General features: G+C 41.8%; 1 protein-coding gene across 1 annotated transcript; it reads left to right on the forward strand.

The window, feature by feature from the left end:
* Positions 1–11,097: 11,097 nt before the first annotated feature.
* On the forward strand, positions 11,098–12,048 carry TAS2R38 (taste 2 receptor member 38). Its single transcript, XM_012929604.2, has one exon. The coding sequence runs from the start codon at positions 11,098–11,100 to the stop codon at positions 12,046–12,048; it is 951 nt and encodes a 316-aa protein (XP_012785058.2).
* Positions 12,049–13,167: the final 1,119 nt, after the last annotated feature.

Raw genomic sequence — 13,167 nt, forward strand, 5'->3', positions numbered from 1 at the left:
CCACCTGTCACCTTATACAAAAATCAGCTCTAAATGGATCAAGGACTTAAATCTGCACCCAAAAACCAACAAATTATTAGAGGAAAACATAGGAAAGACTCTGCAAGATATAGAAATTGGAAACGACTTCTTAGAAAAGTTACCAAAAGCACAGGCAGTCAAAGCCAAAATAAACAAGTGGTACTACATCAAACTGAAAAGCTTCTGTACAGCAAAGGAAACAATGAACAAAGTGAACAAGCAACCAACAGAATGGGAGAAAAATTTTGCGCACTACACAGCGATAGGGGACTAATATCCAGGATTAAATGAGATGCATAAACTCAAAAGCTGCAAAACAATCAACTCAGTGAAGAAATGGATGAAGGAAATGAACAAACATTTTTCAAAAGAACAGATTCAAATGGCTAATGGATATTTGAAAAAATACTCAGGCTCCCTAGCTGTCAGAGAAATACAAATGAAAACCACATTGAGGTTCCACCTAACTCCAGTGAGATTAACCTATATTCAGAACTCCACTAACAACACCTGCTGGTGAATGTGGGAAGAAATGTAGCCTCCTTCACCGTTGGTGAGAATGTAGGCTAGTACAACCACTATGGAAGCAGTATGAAGAGTGCTAAGAGAACTGGAAATTGATCTGCCTTATGACCTACCTATTTCACGTCTTGGAATATATCCAAAGGAAATGAAATCTGCATGTGATAAAAGGATCTGTAATCCTATATTTACAGCACAACCTACAATATCAAAGCCATGGAAACAACCCAGATGCCAGTCCAAAGAGGAGTAGATAACAAAACTGTGGAACATCTACTCCATGAAATACTACTCAGTCATTGAAAATAATGAAATTCTACCATTTGAAAACAAATGGTCCCAACTAGAGATGATTATGCCCAGTGAAATAAGTCAATTCCCAAAAGGGCAAATATCACATGTTCTCTCTGATGTAAGGCATCCTTCATGAAAAATGTAAGACCAATAGCCTTTTCAATATCATTTTTGCTACATCTCATGGATTATTATATTTTTGCTTTTATTTTCATTTCTTTAAAAAATATTTTCTTATTAATTTCTTCACTGACTCATGAACAGTAGCATTGTTTGCGTCAAGGTTTTTATCTTATTTTTTGTTTCTTCAGTGACACATTGATCATTCAGTAGCATATTATTTAACGTCATGTTATTGTAAATTTTCTATTTTTCATCCTATCATTGATTTTGTTCTGTACCTTTCATTTAACGGGATGCATTGTAGCTGTGTAATAGGAGCTATCATATCCAGATGTGAAGATACAATGCAGTATGTATTTATACCTCCAAATCAAAGATGGACTCCCAAACTCCCAAGGAAATTGTTAAATATATCTTGACAATAGCATGCTGGACTATCCCCCATTGTCCATACCTACAATGTCAGAATAAACTTAAAGAACAGAATCACAGACTTAAGACTGCTTATGAAGGACTATACTACTCTAATAATATGGGGAGGAGGGGACTTTGGGACTTTGAGAGGGTGTAAGGAAAATTCCAGAGTCTGTGATACTACATCATAAAATAATACTAATTTTAAAATGAGGTCATGGTCTCTCCCTAAAACAAAGTCCTTATAGAAACTAATATTGTCATCTGTATAAATTTTATCAGTAATGGGTTATGATAACTGACCCTAAAAGTATTCCTTTAGTATGAAACTGTTAACTATGATTTTAAAAGATAATCCATTTCTTATAATGTTTTCATGTTAAATCTTGGTAGTTTAAGGTTCCCCAATCTCAGTACAATTTCATACAAAAACCATGCAGTCTGATCCAACCAGTATGAATTCGGGCACCTAATTCTCCACTTACTACAGATCTTGGAAAGTCATTAAATCTGAGGCTTAGTTGACTGATCTGTAAATTAGCTATGATAATATGCACTTCATAAAGTTATTTTGAGCCAAAATTGAAATAATAAATAGCTGACATTCAATATTGGTCCTAGCCACTCCCAGCTTGTCTTTTCTGAAAAGCCAGCGGTGTCTCTAGCTTCAACCCTGTTAAGAACTACTCCTCTAGGTTATCAACCCCTAGAATTATTTCACAGGATTAGGCTGGAAGGAGGTGTTCTGCTCCATCATGGATCACTGAAGAAGTAGACAACTAGAAAACCATCAGTACACCCAACACTGAACTTACTCTACAGACTTCTAGAAGAAAACCAGACCTCATAACTTTTTGCTATCACTCTCTCGCTCTCTTCCCCCTTCGTATTATACACACTCATGAGCAAACATACCCAAACATTTCCTCCTCAACAAAATGGTATGTCTCAATCCCCACAGCCTACACACTTTAAATTGTACCTCTTTGTTTTTACTGAAGCCAAGTGCTTTCTCTTCTTCTGTCCCACATATAAGCCCCTCACATCACATGCCACCTGGAAAGGGAACGATGGTACAGGGTACAAGAGGAAAGTGGCAATGACAGTGAGTCATGAACCACTTACACAGAACATTTCAGCAATTCCTCTCTCTTGTGAAATAGCTCTTCTTCAGCGTTATTACACTGCCTTTCATCCCGCCCCTCTGCCCCCACCTTCCCCCCCCAACACAGACACAGGAAAACATACACACTCAGATATGCAAGTCTTCAGCCGTAATACTTTTCCAGCACTCACGTATTAGTAATAAAACTTTACACTGACACTTGCATTTTTCAGAGCACTTTACTCTGCGTTATCTTTAACCAACACAGCCCTGGAAGATAGACAAGATACTTTGAATACTTGTATATAAATGAGGAAATAGAAACTAGAAAAAATTACTTGCTAAAAGTCACTCTGTGATGACAGGGTTGAACTCACGCTAATCCCATTTGAAGCCAACTCAGCGTTCATGGAGGATGCCGTTACTACATGAAGAACACAGCTTTCACAGGTGTTTGTTCATTCACTCACCAAACACAAAGCTCACTCACGTCAGGTTTCCCAAAGGAGAAAACCTCAAATCCTGCCAGTTATCAAATTCTACCATGCTCACCTCAAAGATGGCAGCTTCTGCTTAAGCCTAAAGTTTCTAAGAGAATCATCCATCATTCCCTTGAGGGCCACTGGGCATCAGGGCAGGAAATGGGAAAGATGTGAAGAGCAGTGTAAATTTTTTCTTAAAAGAGATTCATTCAAGATCAAAGAAAGAAAAAGACTAGGTGACAAATGTTTCCAGTTTCTTTTTCTTTAAGATTCATTTATTCTTATTGGAAAGACAGACTTAGAAGGAGAGACAAAAAGGCCTGCCACCTGCTAGTTCACTCTCCTACTGGCTGCAATGACCAGAGCTGAGCTGATCTAAAGCCAGGAGCCTCTTCCAGGTCTCCCATACAGGTGGAGCGTCCCAAAGCTTTGGGCTATCCTCCGCTTCTCTCCCAGGACACAAGCAGGGAATTGAATGGTAAGTAGAGTAACCAGGACATGAATCAGAACCCATATGGGAAACTGACGTTTTGCAAGGGGAGAATTAGCCAACTGAGACATTGTGACAGGCCTAATTTTAAAATTTTTTTGAGACAACTGATACAATTTAATCCCATGTGATTGTCCTAATTTTTCACTAAAACACAACCTCCACTTCTGTTCCCTTCCCACTGCCACTTCACTTCCAACCAACTTCTGTAAGTTCCTGAGGCTTGCTATCAAATGGCCTAGGCTGGCTCCACTGTAAGACTCTCACAGTCTCCCTTTGCCCAACACAAGCAAATACTTCCAGCAAAAGCTCTTAGCAACTAAAATCTGTACTATGAACAACAGATGATCCTTCTTTTATCTGTGTCTCTCAAATTTGGCAACCCAGTCTCAGGGCCTTTAATTTGGCACCCCATAAAATTTGAATGTTTTAGGTCAGGGTACACAAGTCCTAGAAAATGTACAGTCAGTAGCATGCCATGAAGTGCATAATGTATTTTTTAGATGTCCCATTTAGTCAAAGGTAACTGGAGAACAAGAAGTTTCTATCATATTTTGAATTATTTAAAATGTGGTAGTGTATGGAATAACATAGCAGTATGCAAATGTACATGATTTTTCCAACATCACTCTGAATTCCATTGACATTTTCACACATAAGAAATATGTTTCCCTCCGATCCCAAATCTCTTTGGAAATGCATAAAAACAGCATTAGAGTAAATGTCTTAAATTCCTTGACAATGTCCCATAGCCATGCTCAGAATACCATTTGCTGCTGTCTTCTCTGGCTCGACCACACCTGTCCTGTTTTGTTTTCTGAGAAAGGCTGAATCCATGTGTTTTCTTTGCACAATTTGAATTGAGTGCTGTGATCTACAATGTTCTCTTTTTTGCCTTCCAAAACAGAACAAAGCTGATTATTATTCACTAACAGCTTAGTGAGTTTTTATCCCTTCTTCCTTAGCCCCTGTTTATAGACAAAATAAAGCTTGAAAATGGGCCCACAACTCCTTCTAACCATAGGTCCCTGCCAAGGAAAGTCCCTTAGTCACATTCCTCACCACAGAAGTCCACATTGGCCTCAAGCCTGGTTGGGCTAGAGATGGGCTCCCAGCTCAAAGACAGCCAATCTTAAACTCGGCCCAAAATTTATGAAGCATTCTGCTGGATCGCCACTTGACCACTTAGGTTCTGTTTCTGAACATAACACACAGAAAGAATGAACAACAAGAACAGAAATACGCACTGAGCTTCATTTCTCCGCACCACTCTGCCCACATCCTCCCGGCAATTACAATTACATGGTGTATATGGCTTAAAAATGAAGGAAGTAGAGATAATCCTTCTTTTATTTCCTCTTGAGCATTTCCTCTTTTCTGCCTCCTCATGACAAGTAAACCTAGACAGAAAGCAACTGGCATCTGCTGGCCACTTCCTGGCTTTCCATGCTTCAGTGGACAGTTAGACTAGGGGTCCTTCTTACAGGGATCTCTTCTTTCTGTCCTTCACCAAACAAGTATGTCCAGATTGCCAGTATCTGTCTTCATCTCTGTCTTTCTCCCTCTCCATCTCCACCCTTCAGAGTTCTAGCAGCAAGACCTAGCTTTCTTATTGGATCAGTTGGTAACTGTGTTGAACTTCCAGTAATGCTGGCCCAGACATTGCTGCTTAAGGTTTTACCCGTATCATTCAAGGAGTGTGAAGAGGAGTAGTTACTACATGGTTTGAGCTGCACAGGCTTTGAAGTTCTCTTGGCTTTGCCCTCATGCTTGGAGTCCAACACCCAGCATATTTCCAACACAGAAAGAAGGAAAGGCGACATTCTAAGAAACCATACTAAATTAAATTTGCTCCAACTGGGCTCTTCTATCTGAAAGAAAGAAAGACAGCTGACTTTTAGTTGGGTATACTGGCATACTCCAGTGTCATACTCCACTGGTGGTGGTGGAGAAGACAGAAATAATTTTCATAGGCAATGGCAGCATCTAACATGCACAACATGGCATGTTGGGGGCATGGACACTGCAAGGGTCTACCTCTCTGTCTCTGGGTGGCTGGTCTTACCTTTTATGGAGTAACATCTCACATCACACCCCATTTCATTGTCATATTGCTCACGTAACAGCAACAGCTGGCAGAGCTGCATTGGGAATTCTTGAGACTCTTGCCCACATAGCACCTGCAATGATCATGTCACTCCCTCTTCACTTTCCAATTAGAGTCTGAGCCTTGCTTATAGAAGAGCCTACAAGCAGACAGCAGGTAGCTCCCCTGCTAAGAAGATCCAGAAGAAAGCTCCAGTACCCAGGCAAAATTCCAGTCTCTGTGACATGTGCCTACTGCTGAGATCCTGGAAAATTTCTTTCTCACCTTAAATCCCAGATACTTTCAAATATTATGTGTGCCTGAATGGCTTGTTGAAACGTGGATTAATGGGCTAAGCCTATAAAGTCTTTGATTCAAAAGGTCTAGGTGGACACCAAGAATTTACATGTATGACAAGTCCCCTGGTGATACTGATCTCCCAAAGTAGGGCAGTTTAAGCTTTGAGAAATATTTATATAGTTCACAATAAATCTGTATTCCTGGAGAACCTGAATGCTTTTCCCCTCCTTGCAGCCCAAAAAGGCCACTTCCTTGCTTTCAGAGTCCACAGAACCGGAAGAGAGGCAAGGCCTCCTGGCAAACACCATGTGTCCCCGGAACCTTGCTTACATTGCGGTGACTACAGTGTTATCCCAGGGCACGTATCACAGCTCAACTCTTTCTTCTCTGGATGAATGCTGCACAATGAGTTACAGAACGCTGGAAGTCTTTACTCCTCAAGTGTAGAAAACGTAATTAGTGCCTTCACCCACCTTCCAGGGGGCCTACAGACAACATGCATAAGAAAGAAAAATTGGTGGATTTAAAGTGAATGACCAATAAATGGACAGAAATCTGGTTATGTGTCCAACAGGAGCACCATGCGGAGCCCTGAAAGAATAATACATGAGCTTCCTTCTTAAAGAAACGGTAACTGAGGACTGTGAACCTGCTGGGTAGACAGACAAGTCCTTTTAATGAGATTAATGATGCTTTCCCTCTTCTTTCCCTGACTGGAGTGATGGCCTCTTTGAGATTCAACTGTTCCAGCTTTTGGGAATGGGCTGGACTGTCACCCCCTTCTCCCTCCACCACCTTGGGGACGCTCATAAGAGTTTGACAGCCACCCTCACTTCCCACCTCCAGAACAATAAAGCTCATATATGGTTGAGATTAGAAAGAACATTATCTAGCATCTGACGAAAGCAAGGGTATTCCCTGCACTCCACACCCCCACCGGTCAAAGTGCCACAGTTACGTCCGAATATCTGCCAAGTCCGAATATCTGCCATATGAATCCTGGGTTCTCATTCAGGTTAATTGCCCTGGCCAAGATGGTTGCCTAGCTAATCTTTCTAAAGCTCTACTTTCTCATCAGTATATATATATATATATATATAATATATCTATTATATATATATAATATATTTATTATATATATATTAACAATATATTACATTCTTTACAAGGAAGTTATGAATGAAGAATATCTAGCCTATTATAACACATTATCATCTACAATGTCAGTTGTATAAAATCTATGATGTTGCTAGATTAAATAAAATGGCAGGAGTCAGCCTGCATGCAATGTGAGCAAGACAGAAATTCTAGACCTCACAATGGTCTGGCTCCTTCTGGTGGGATTGTTAAATGATGACGGCAGGGTTCTAGGTCCCAAACTGGCTTGAACTTGCAGAAGCTAGCAGTGATTAAAGGTTTCTGCCAGTTTGGTGGTGCCCGTTTCTTCGTGCAGCTGTCTGGGAGGATTGGAAACACAGAGGTTCAAGCTTGGCCGTGACTCCTACAGAGAGCAGGAGGCCTACACTGTCACAAGCAACCTTCCACATCCCCCTCTGGCTACCCACAGGGTAAGAACTGAAACCAGCTCCCAGTGGAACATGGGTAGATGGAGGGTGGGAATAGCAATTACTCAGCATTCAAGTTTCTACTCACACAGAAGTTAAAGAAGCCATCTTTGCCAGCAGCCCATCGTGGGCACAAGCTATGCCAAAGCACACCATTTTCAATAAGTCGTAGCTTATTTATCAAAGTGCAAGCTGAAAGCCACCTTCCTATGTTCATGGGGTGGGCGACAAATAACCTCATTTATTGCATCCTGTTTGGTTAGATCCTTGTTAGATTAGGTGGCTGCTCATCTTCTCTTTCAACTGTTTTGTAATATGTAGTCTCTTACTCATCTTTGAAGCTCTCAGTATCAGTGTCACTTCTAGGAAGTTTCTATGGAAAACTTTCCTCCCCTCCAGCATTCCGATGAGCTCCTGGGATGTGCCTTTGTCGGCCAGCACGTCTGTAGTGCCTATCAAAGTATCTGGAACACGTTCTGTTTTCTTCCCTAAGGCTCGTTAAAGCCAGAGGAACAGAGGGGGAGGTTAACTGTCTCTTGATTTCTTTCTCCAACTTCCCTGACAGCGGAGGCATGGCAGGGCAGAAGCCAGGAGTAAGGGACTCCACCCAGGTCTCTCACAGTGGTGACAGAGGCAAATTCTTGGAATATCACTCCGTGTCTTTCCAGAAACTGAATCAGAAGCATTACAGTTGGGACTCAGATAACAAATACTTGGGCACAGGATGCCGGAATTACAAGCAGTGACTTATAATCTTGTAAGTTGTTGCACCACTGGTATTAGGCTACACATTCCCTTCTCAATCGGTGTCTTTTAATATGTCCGTCTAGCCAGTCACTGAAAACATCTAAGCAAGATATTTTTCAGGGAATAATGTTTAATATTACTAGTGGTAGTGTTCTGACAAACTAAACCAAAGTGGTTGCTTATTACTCAGGGGCAAAGGTTGTGGTGCAGGGATGCCTGAATCCCATATTGGAATACACAGCTTGAGATCTGCCTCCACTTCTGATTCCAGCTTCCCGCTAATATACATCCTGGAAGACAATAGATGATGGCTCCATGCAAGCCTGGATAGAATTCCTGGCTCTCAGCTTCAGCCCGGCTCAGCCCTGGATATTGTAAGTAATTAAGGAGTAAAGCATCAGATGGAAGATTGCTCACTCTACACTCCCCTTTCTCTTTTTCCCTGTCTCTCAGACAAAATAAAAGCAAGCTTTACAAAACATTCAGTCCAAAGACTTCAAGTCCAATGGCAGCAAAAATCCAAACACAACTTTGTTAAGACGTGCTTAGCTTTTTATAATTGCTGATGAATTCATTTTTTGTTCCCGTCACTGCTTTTATTATGCTCTTATTAGAGTCTGATTTTGAGCTTCTTAGTTTCCTAATCAGTTTTCCAATATCCAATTGCTACAGGCTATCTACACAAGAGATTGCTTATGTAATTCTCATAGTGTGTGTGTATAGGTCAAGTGAGTAGGTGAGAGTATCATTGGTGGTTTGTGCTACTCTGTGAAAGATCCCTTGGAGTTATGGTGGGGTTTGTTGCTCCAAAAATCCAGCACAGACAACATGTCTGACTTCTTCCATGAATTATGTAGGGGCAGGGGAGGTTGTAACTTGGATGTTCTGTAATTCTGCTTGTGCAGCTGTTTCTATCTGGACTGTGGGGAGGAAGCCAAGTTTTCCTGAATGCCTTTGGTACAATACTGCCACCTGGTGGAGTGTAGAGAGGGGGGAAATGTTACTCAATTGAAAGCAGGAAACTCAATTTCTCAGTCTGGTATATGATAAGGAACAAATGACCCAAATGAGGTAGTCACAAACACTAGGAGTTAAACACAGCTGCAATGCTGCTTTAGTACATTTTAGTACTACTTTAGAACATTTTTAGTAACCAATTACGTATGTTTCTACTTACAAAGAAAGTAAGAAGGGGAGGCATTGTAGCATAGCAGGCAAAGCCACTGCTTGTGGTGCTGGCATCCCCTACAGACCTACATAGAGCCAGGCCATTTCATTTCCAGTCCAACTCCCTGCTAATGTACCTGGGAAAGCAACAGGGGATGGTCCATGGCCTTGCGCCCCTGAAACCACATGGAAGAACCAGAAGAAGCTCCTGGCTCCTGACTTTGCATCAGCCCAGCTCTGACCATTGCAGACATTTGGGGACCAAGCCAACTGATGAAACATCTTTCTCTTTCTCTCTCTCTCTCTGTCTCTCTCGCTCTCAACTCTGCCTTTCAAGTAAGTCATTAAATCTTTAAATATTAAAAAAAAGATTTTAAAAATTAAGGATCTTCAGTCAAACATGATATGACAAGGCTAATGACCAGATCTGATCTTTGTATACTGAATACGTGCTTCAAATGATTATACTGCATCCCATTATCCATACAATTAAACAGTCATTTTAAAACTCATTTAAAAAGAATTAACACATGAGAACAACGGTAACAATAATCCACATTGACTGCTCAGACATCACGTGCTGGTCACAATTCCAGGCTCACGTGTGGATAGCTCAGGTAATGAATTTCGGCTTACCTGCCTGTGGTTTGAGACACAGCTTCCACCCCTATGTGCAGAATGTGATTTGTGATTGGACGGTCCAGGCAGACAGGCATCTCTATTAGCCAATCGGAATGATTGCTGGGTGGAGTATTGTTGGGACCACCCATCTGCCGTCCCCATTTTTTTCCCCCTATATAAGGTTGTAAGTTCTCCCTAAGAAACGAACATCCCTCACCATTTTGTTTCCAGTGCTTCTTGCAGCCGGTGAACACCATTGTCTCACCCCTTGGTGGGTTCGGGGCCTGCTGGTCAGGAAGGAGATGGACGGCCCAGTGCCATGACCTCAGTGCCCTTCTGCCAGGACCTCCAGTGTTGCTTTGCAGCATGTGAGTGAAGAAGTCAGAGTGAGAGACAGAGAGAAGAGTTAAAATTCTGCCTCAACAATTCAGGCCAGATGGCTTCTACTTTTCTCTTTTTTCTTGCAAAGATGCTGGTCTAGTCCATGCTAAGACTCCTTTTACCCAGCGCAGGGTCTCGCATAACAAGGATGATTGAGTGAAACCTTTGGCAATGGCAACCAGCGAGGCAGTCATTCACAGTGGCGCCAGAAGGCACCTGTCCTCATTAATACATAGCCTGTGATGACAGCCGTGCCTCGAAGGAAATACAAAGCATGCAAATGGAAACTAGTTCAAACCTCACTTCGTCAAAAATATCCGCTTTGCCTGCTGCCAGTTTTCTTGAAATTCATAAGCAAATCCTGTTCTGTCTTCTACCCCCCACGTGTCCAGATGGACATGCAAAATTGAACTAAGGAAATCAAGATCCTATCTCATTTGCATCCCTGATGTTGTGCTGTGGCCTTCTGGGGAAGCTGTTGCATCGGGACACCTGAATTTATTTTTTTAAAAAGTGTCTGTGTCACCCGAGAAGTCAGAGCTGTGAGTCTAACTTGAGACGAGCCACCCTCAGTATGAGCCTCGTGCATTTCCAAGAGACCCTCCAAAGCAACAACATCCCTCTGGGCTTGATGTCAGAGGTTCTTGTGTCCCCACTTTGTGATAGAGCTCAGGCAAGAACTGCGTACTGTGTGAAGGCAAGATCCTGGCTGTGAGACACACTTCTCCACTGGGTGCATCTGAGTCTCACGTAGATCAGCTAACCAGCAAAAGAGCAGCATGTTAACTCTGACTCCTGAATTATCTGTGTCCTACGAAGCCAAGATTACGTTCATATCTCTTTCCCTGCTGGAATTAGCAGTGGGGTTGCTGGCCAACGCCTTCATTGTCTTGGTGAATTGCTGGGATGTGATCAAGCAACGGCCACTGAGCAACTGTGACTTGGTACTGCTGTGTCTTGGCATCACCCGGCTTTTCCTGCATGGGCTGCTGTTTCTGGATGCCATCCATCTCACATTTCTGCAGCAGATGAAGGACCCTCTGAGCCACAGCTACCAAATCATCATCGTATTCTGGATAGTCACAAACCAAGTCAGCCTCTGGCTAAGCAGCTGCCTCAGTCTCCTCTACTGCTCCAAGGTCGCGCGCTTCTCCAATGCCTTCCTGCTGTGCTTGGTAAGCCTGATCTCCAGGAAGATCCGCCAATTGCTCCTTGGTGCTGTCTTGTTCTCCTGCACCTGTTCGGTCTTCTGCGTGTGGGATTTCTTCAGCAGGTCTCACGTCACAATCACTTCTCTGTTATTCAGGAACAACACAGAGCTCAATTTGCACATGACAAACCTCCATTTCTCATTTTCTTTCCTTTTCTGCAACGTGATCTCCATTCCCCTGTTTCTGTCTTTTCTGATTTCTAGCGGGCTGCTGATTGCATCCCTGAGGAAGCACATGAGAACAATGAAGACCCACCCCAGAGATGCCCAAGACCCTAGCCTGAAGGCCCACATCAAAGCCCTGAGGTCTCTGGTGTCCTCCCTCTGCTTCTATGTGGTCTCATTTGGTGCTGTCTGGATCTCCGTGCCCTTACGGACAAAGTGGCACAGCAAGACAGGGGGCATGGTCTGCGTAATGCTGATGGCAGCTTGTCCCACTGGACACGCAGCCATCCTGATCTCAAGCAATGCCAAGTTGAGGAGGACTCTGGGGACTGTTCTACACTGGGTCCAGAGCTGAACAGAGTTCAGAGAAGGACACGGGGCGGATTCCAGGATGCCGTGTTGAGAACGGACTTGATATGGACTTTTGTAAATATGCTTCCAGTTCTTCATTAAAATACTTCTGATGTTTCATTAAAATTTCTAATTCCATCTATAATACATAACTAAAATTCTCTGTTTTATATCATTGGACTCACCCACAGATGAACACCAATTAAAGCTCTACATCTAACCTGGACAGACATAATAGTGTTGGTTCCCTAGATTTGCTTTGATTAAATGAACAAAGTAGAAAAGTGGAATATTCAGTGTAAAGCCTTTAGACACTATAGCTTTTATCATTTGGTATAAGTCAAACCAGGAGAAGTAACCATTTTTGAAATAATATTTATACTTCAAAATAACATGGTTGGCTTTTAACACGACCGTTCATTTATTCCTCATTATTGGTGCTAACTTAATATTTAAAAATATTAACTACTGTGTAGGTTTTTATGTAAACATGCTTTCAATTCCTTTACATATATACCAAGGAATATGAGCGCTATATCACACCATAGGGGCATGTTCAATTTTGTATTTAAAAAATGCATCAAATGATCTTCCGAAAAGGCTTACTATTTTGCATTGCCACCAATTCCCACCAGCAGGGAGACTTTCTGCTATTGCACATTCTCGCTGGGATTTGGTGATGTTAGTACTTGGGTAGTCTAACAGGTGTGTAATGGTATCTGCCTTTAATTTGCATTTCCCTGATAAACTAAGATATGGAACATTTTTTCATATACGTATTTACATGATTTGCTGTCATCCACTTACAATTTGCCTATCCACTTACTGTTAATGAACATTTGCATTATTTAACACTTGAGGCTATTAAAATAAAATTTCTATAAAAATTCTTGACTTCATCTTCCTATAAATACAGTTTTCACATTTCATAGGTAACATAAAGTTATCATATCGTGAAACTGATGTACATTTAATTTTATAAAAAGCTATAAGGGTAAACATTATGATAGCAGGTTAAGTCACTGCCTGGGACACTGGTATCCCACAGAAGTGGGTTTGGCTTTTTTTAAGATTTATTTATTTTTATTACAAGCCGGATATACGGAGAGGAGAGACAGAGAGG

The sequence above is a fragment of the Ochotona princeps genome, chromosome 25 (assembly GCF_030435755.1).
Source record: "Ochotona princeps isolate mOchPri1 chromosome 25, mOchPri1.hap1, whole genome shotgun sequence".
Lineage (NCBI taxonomy): Eukaryota > Metazoa > Chordata > Mammalia > Lagomorpha > Ochotonidae > Ochotona > Ochotona princeps.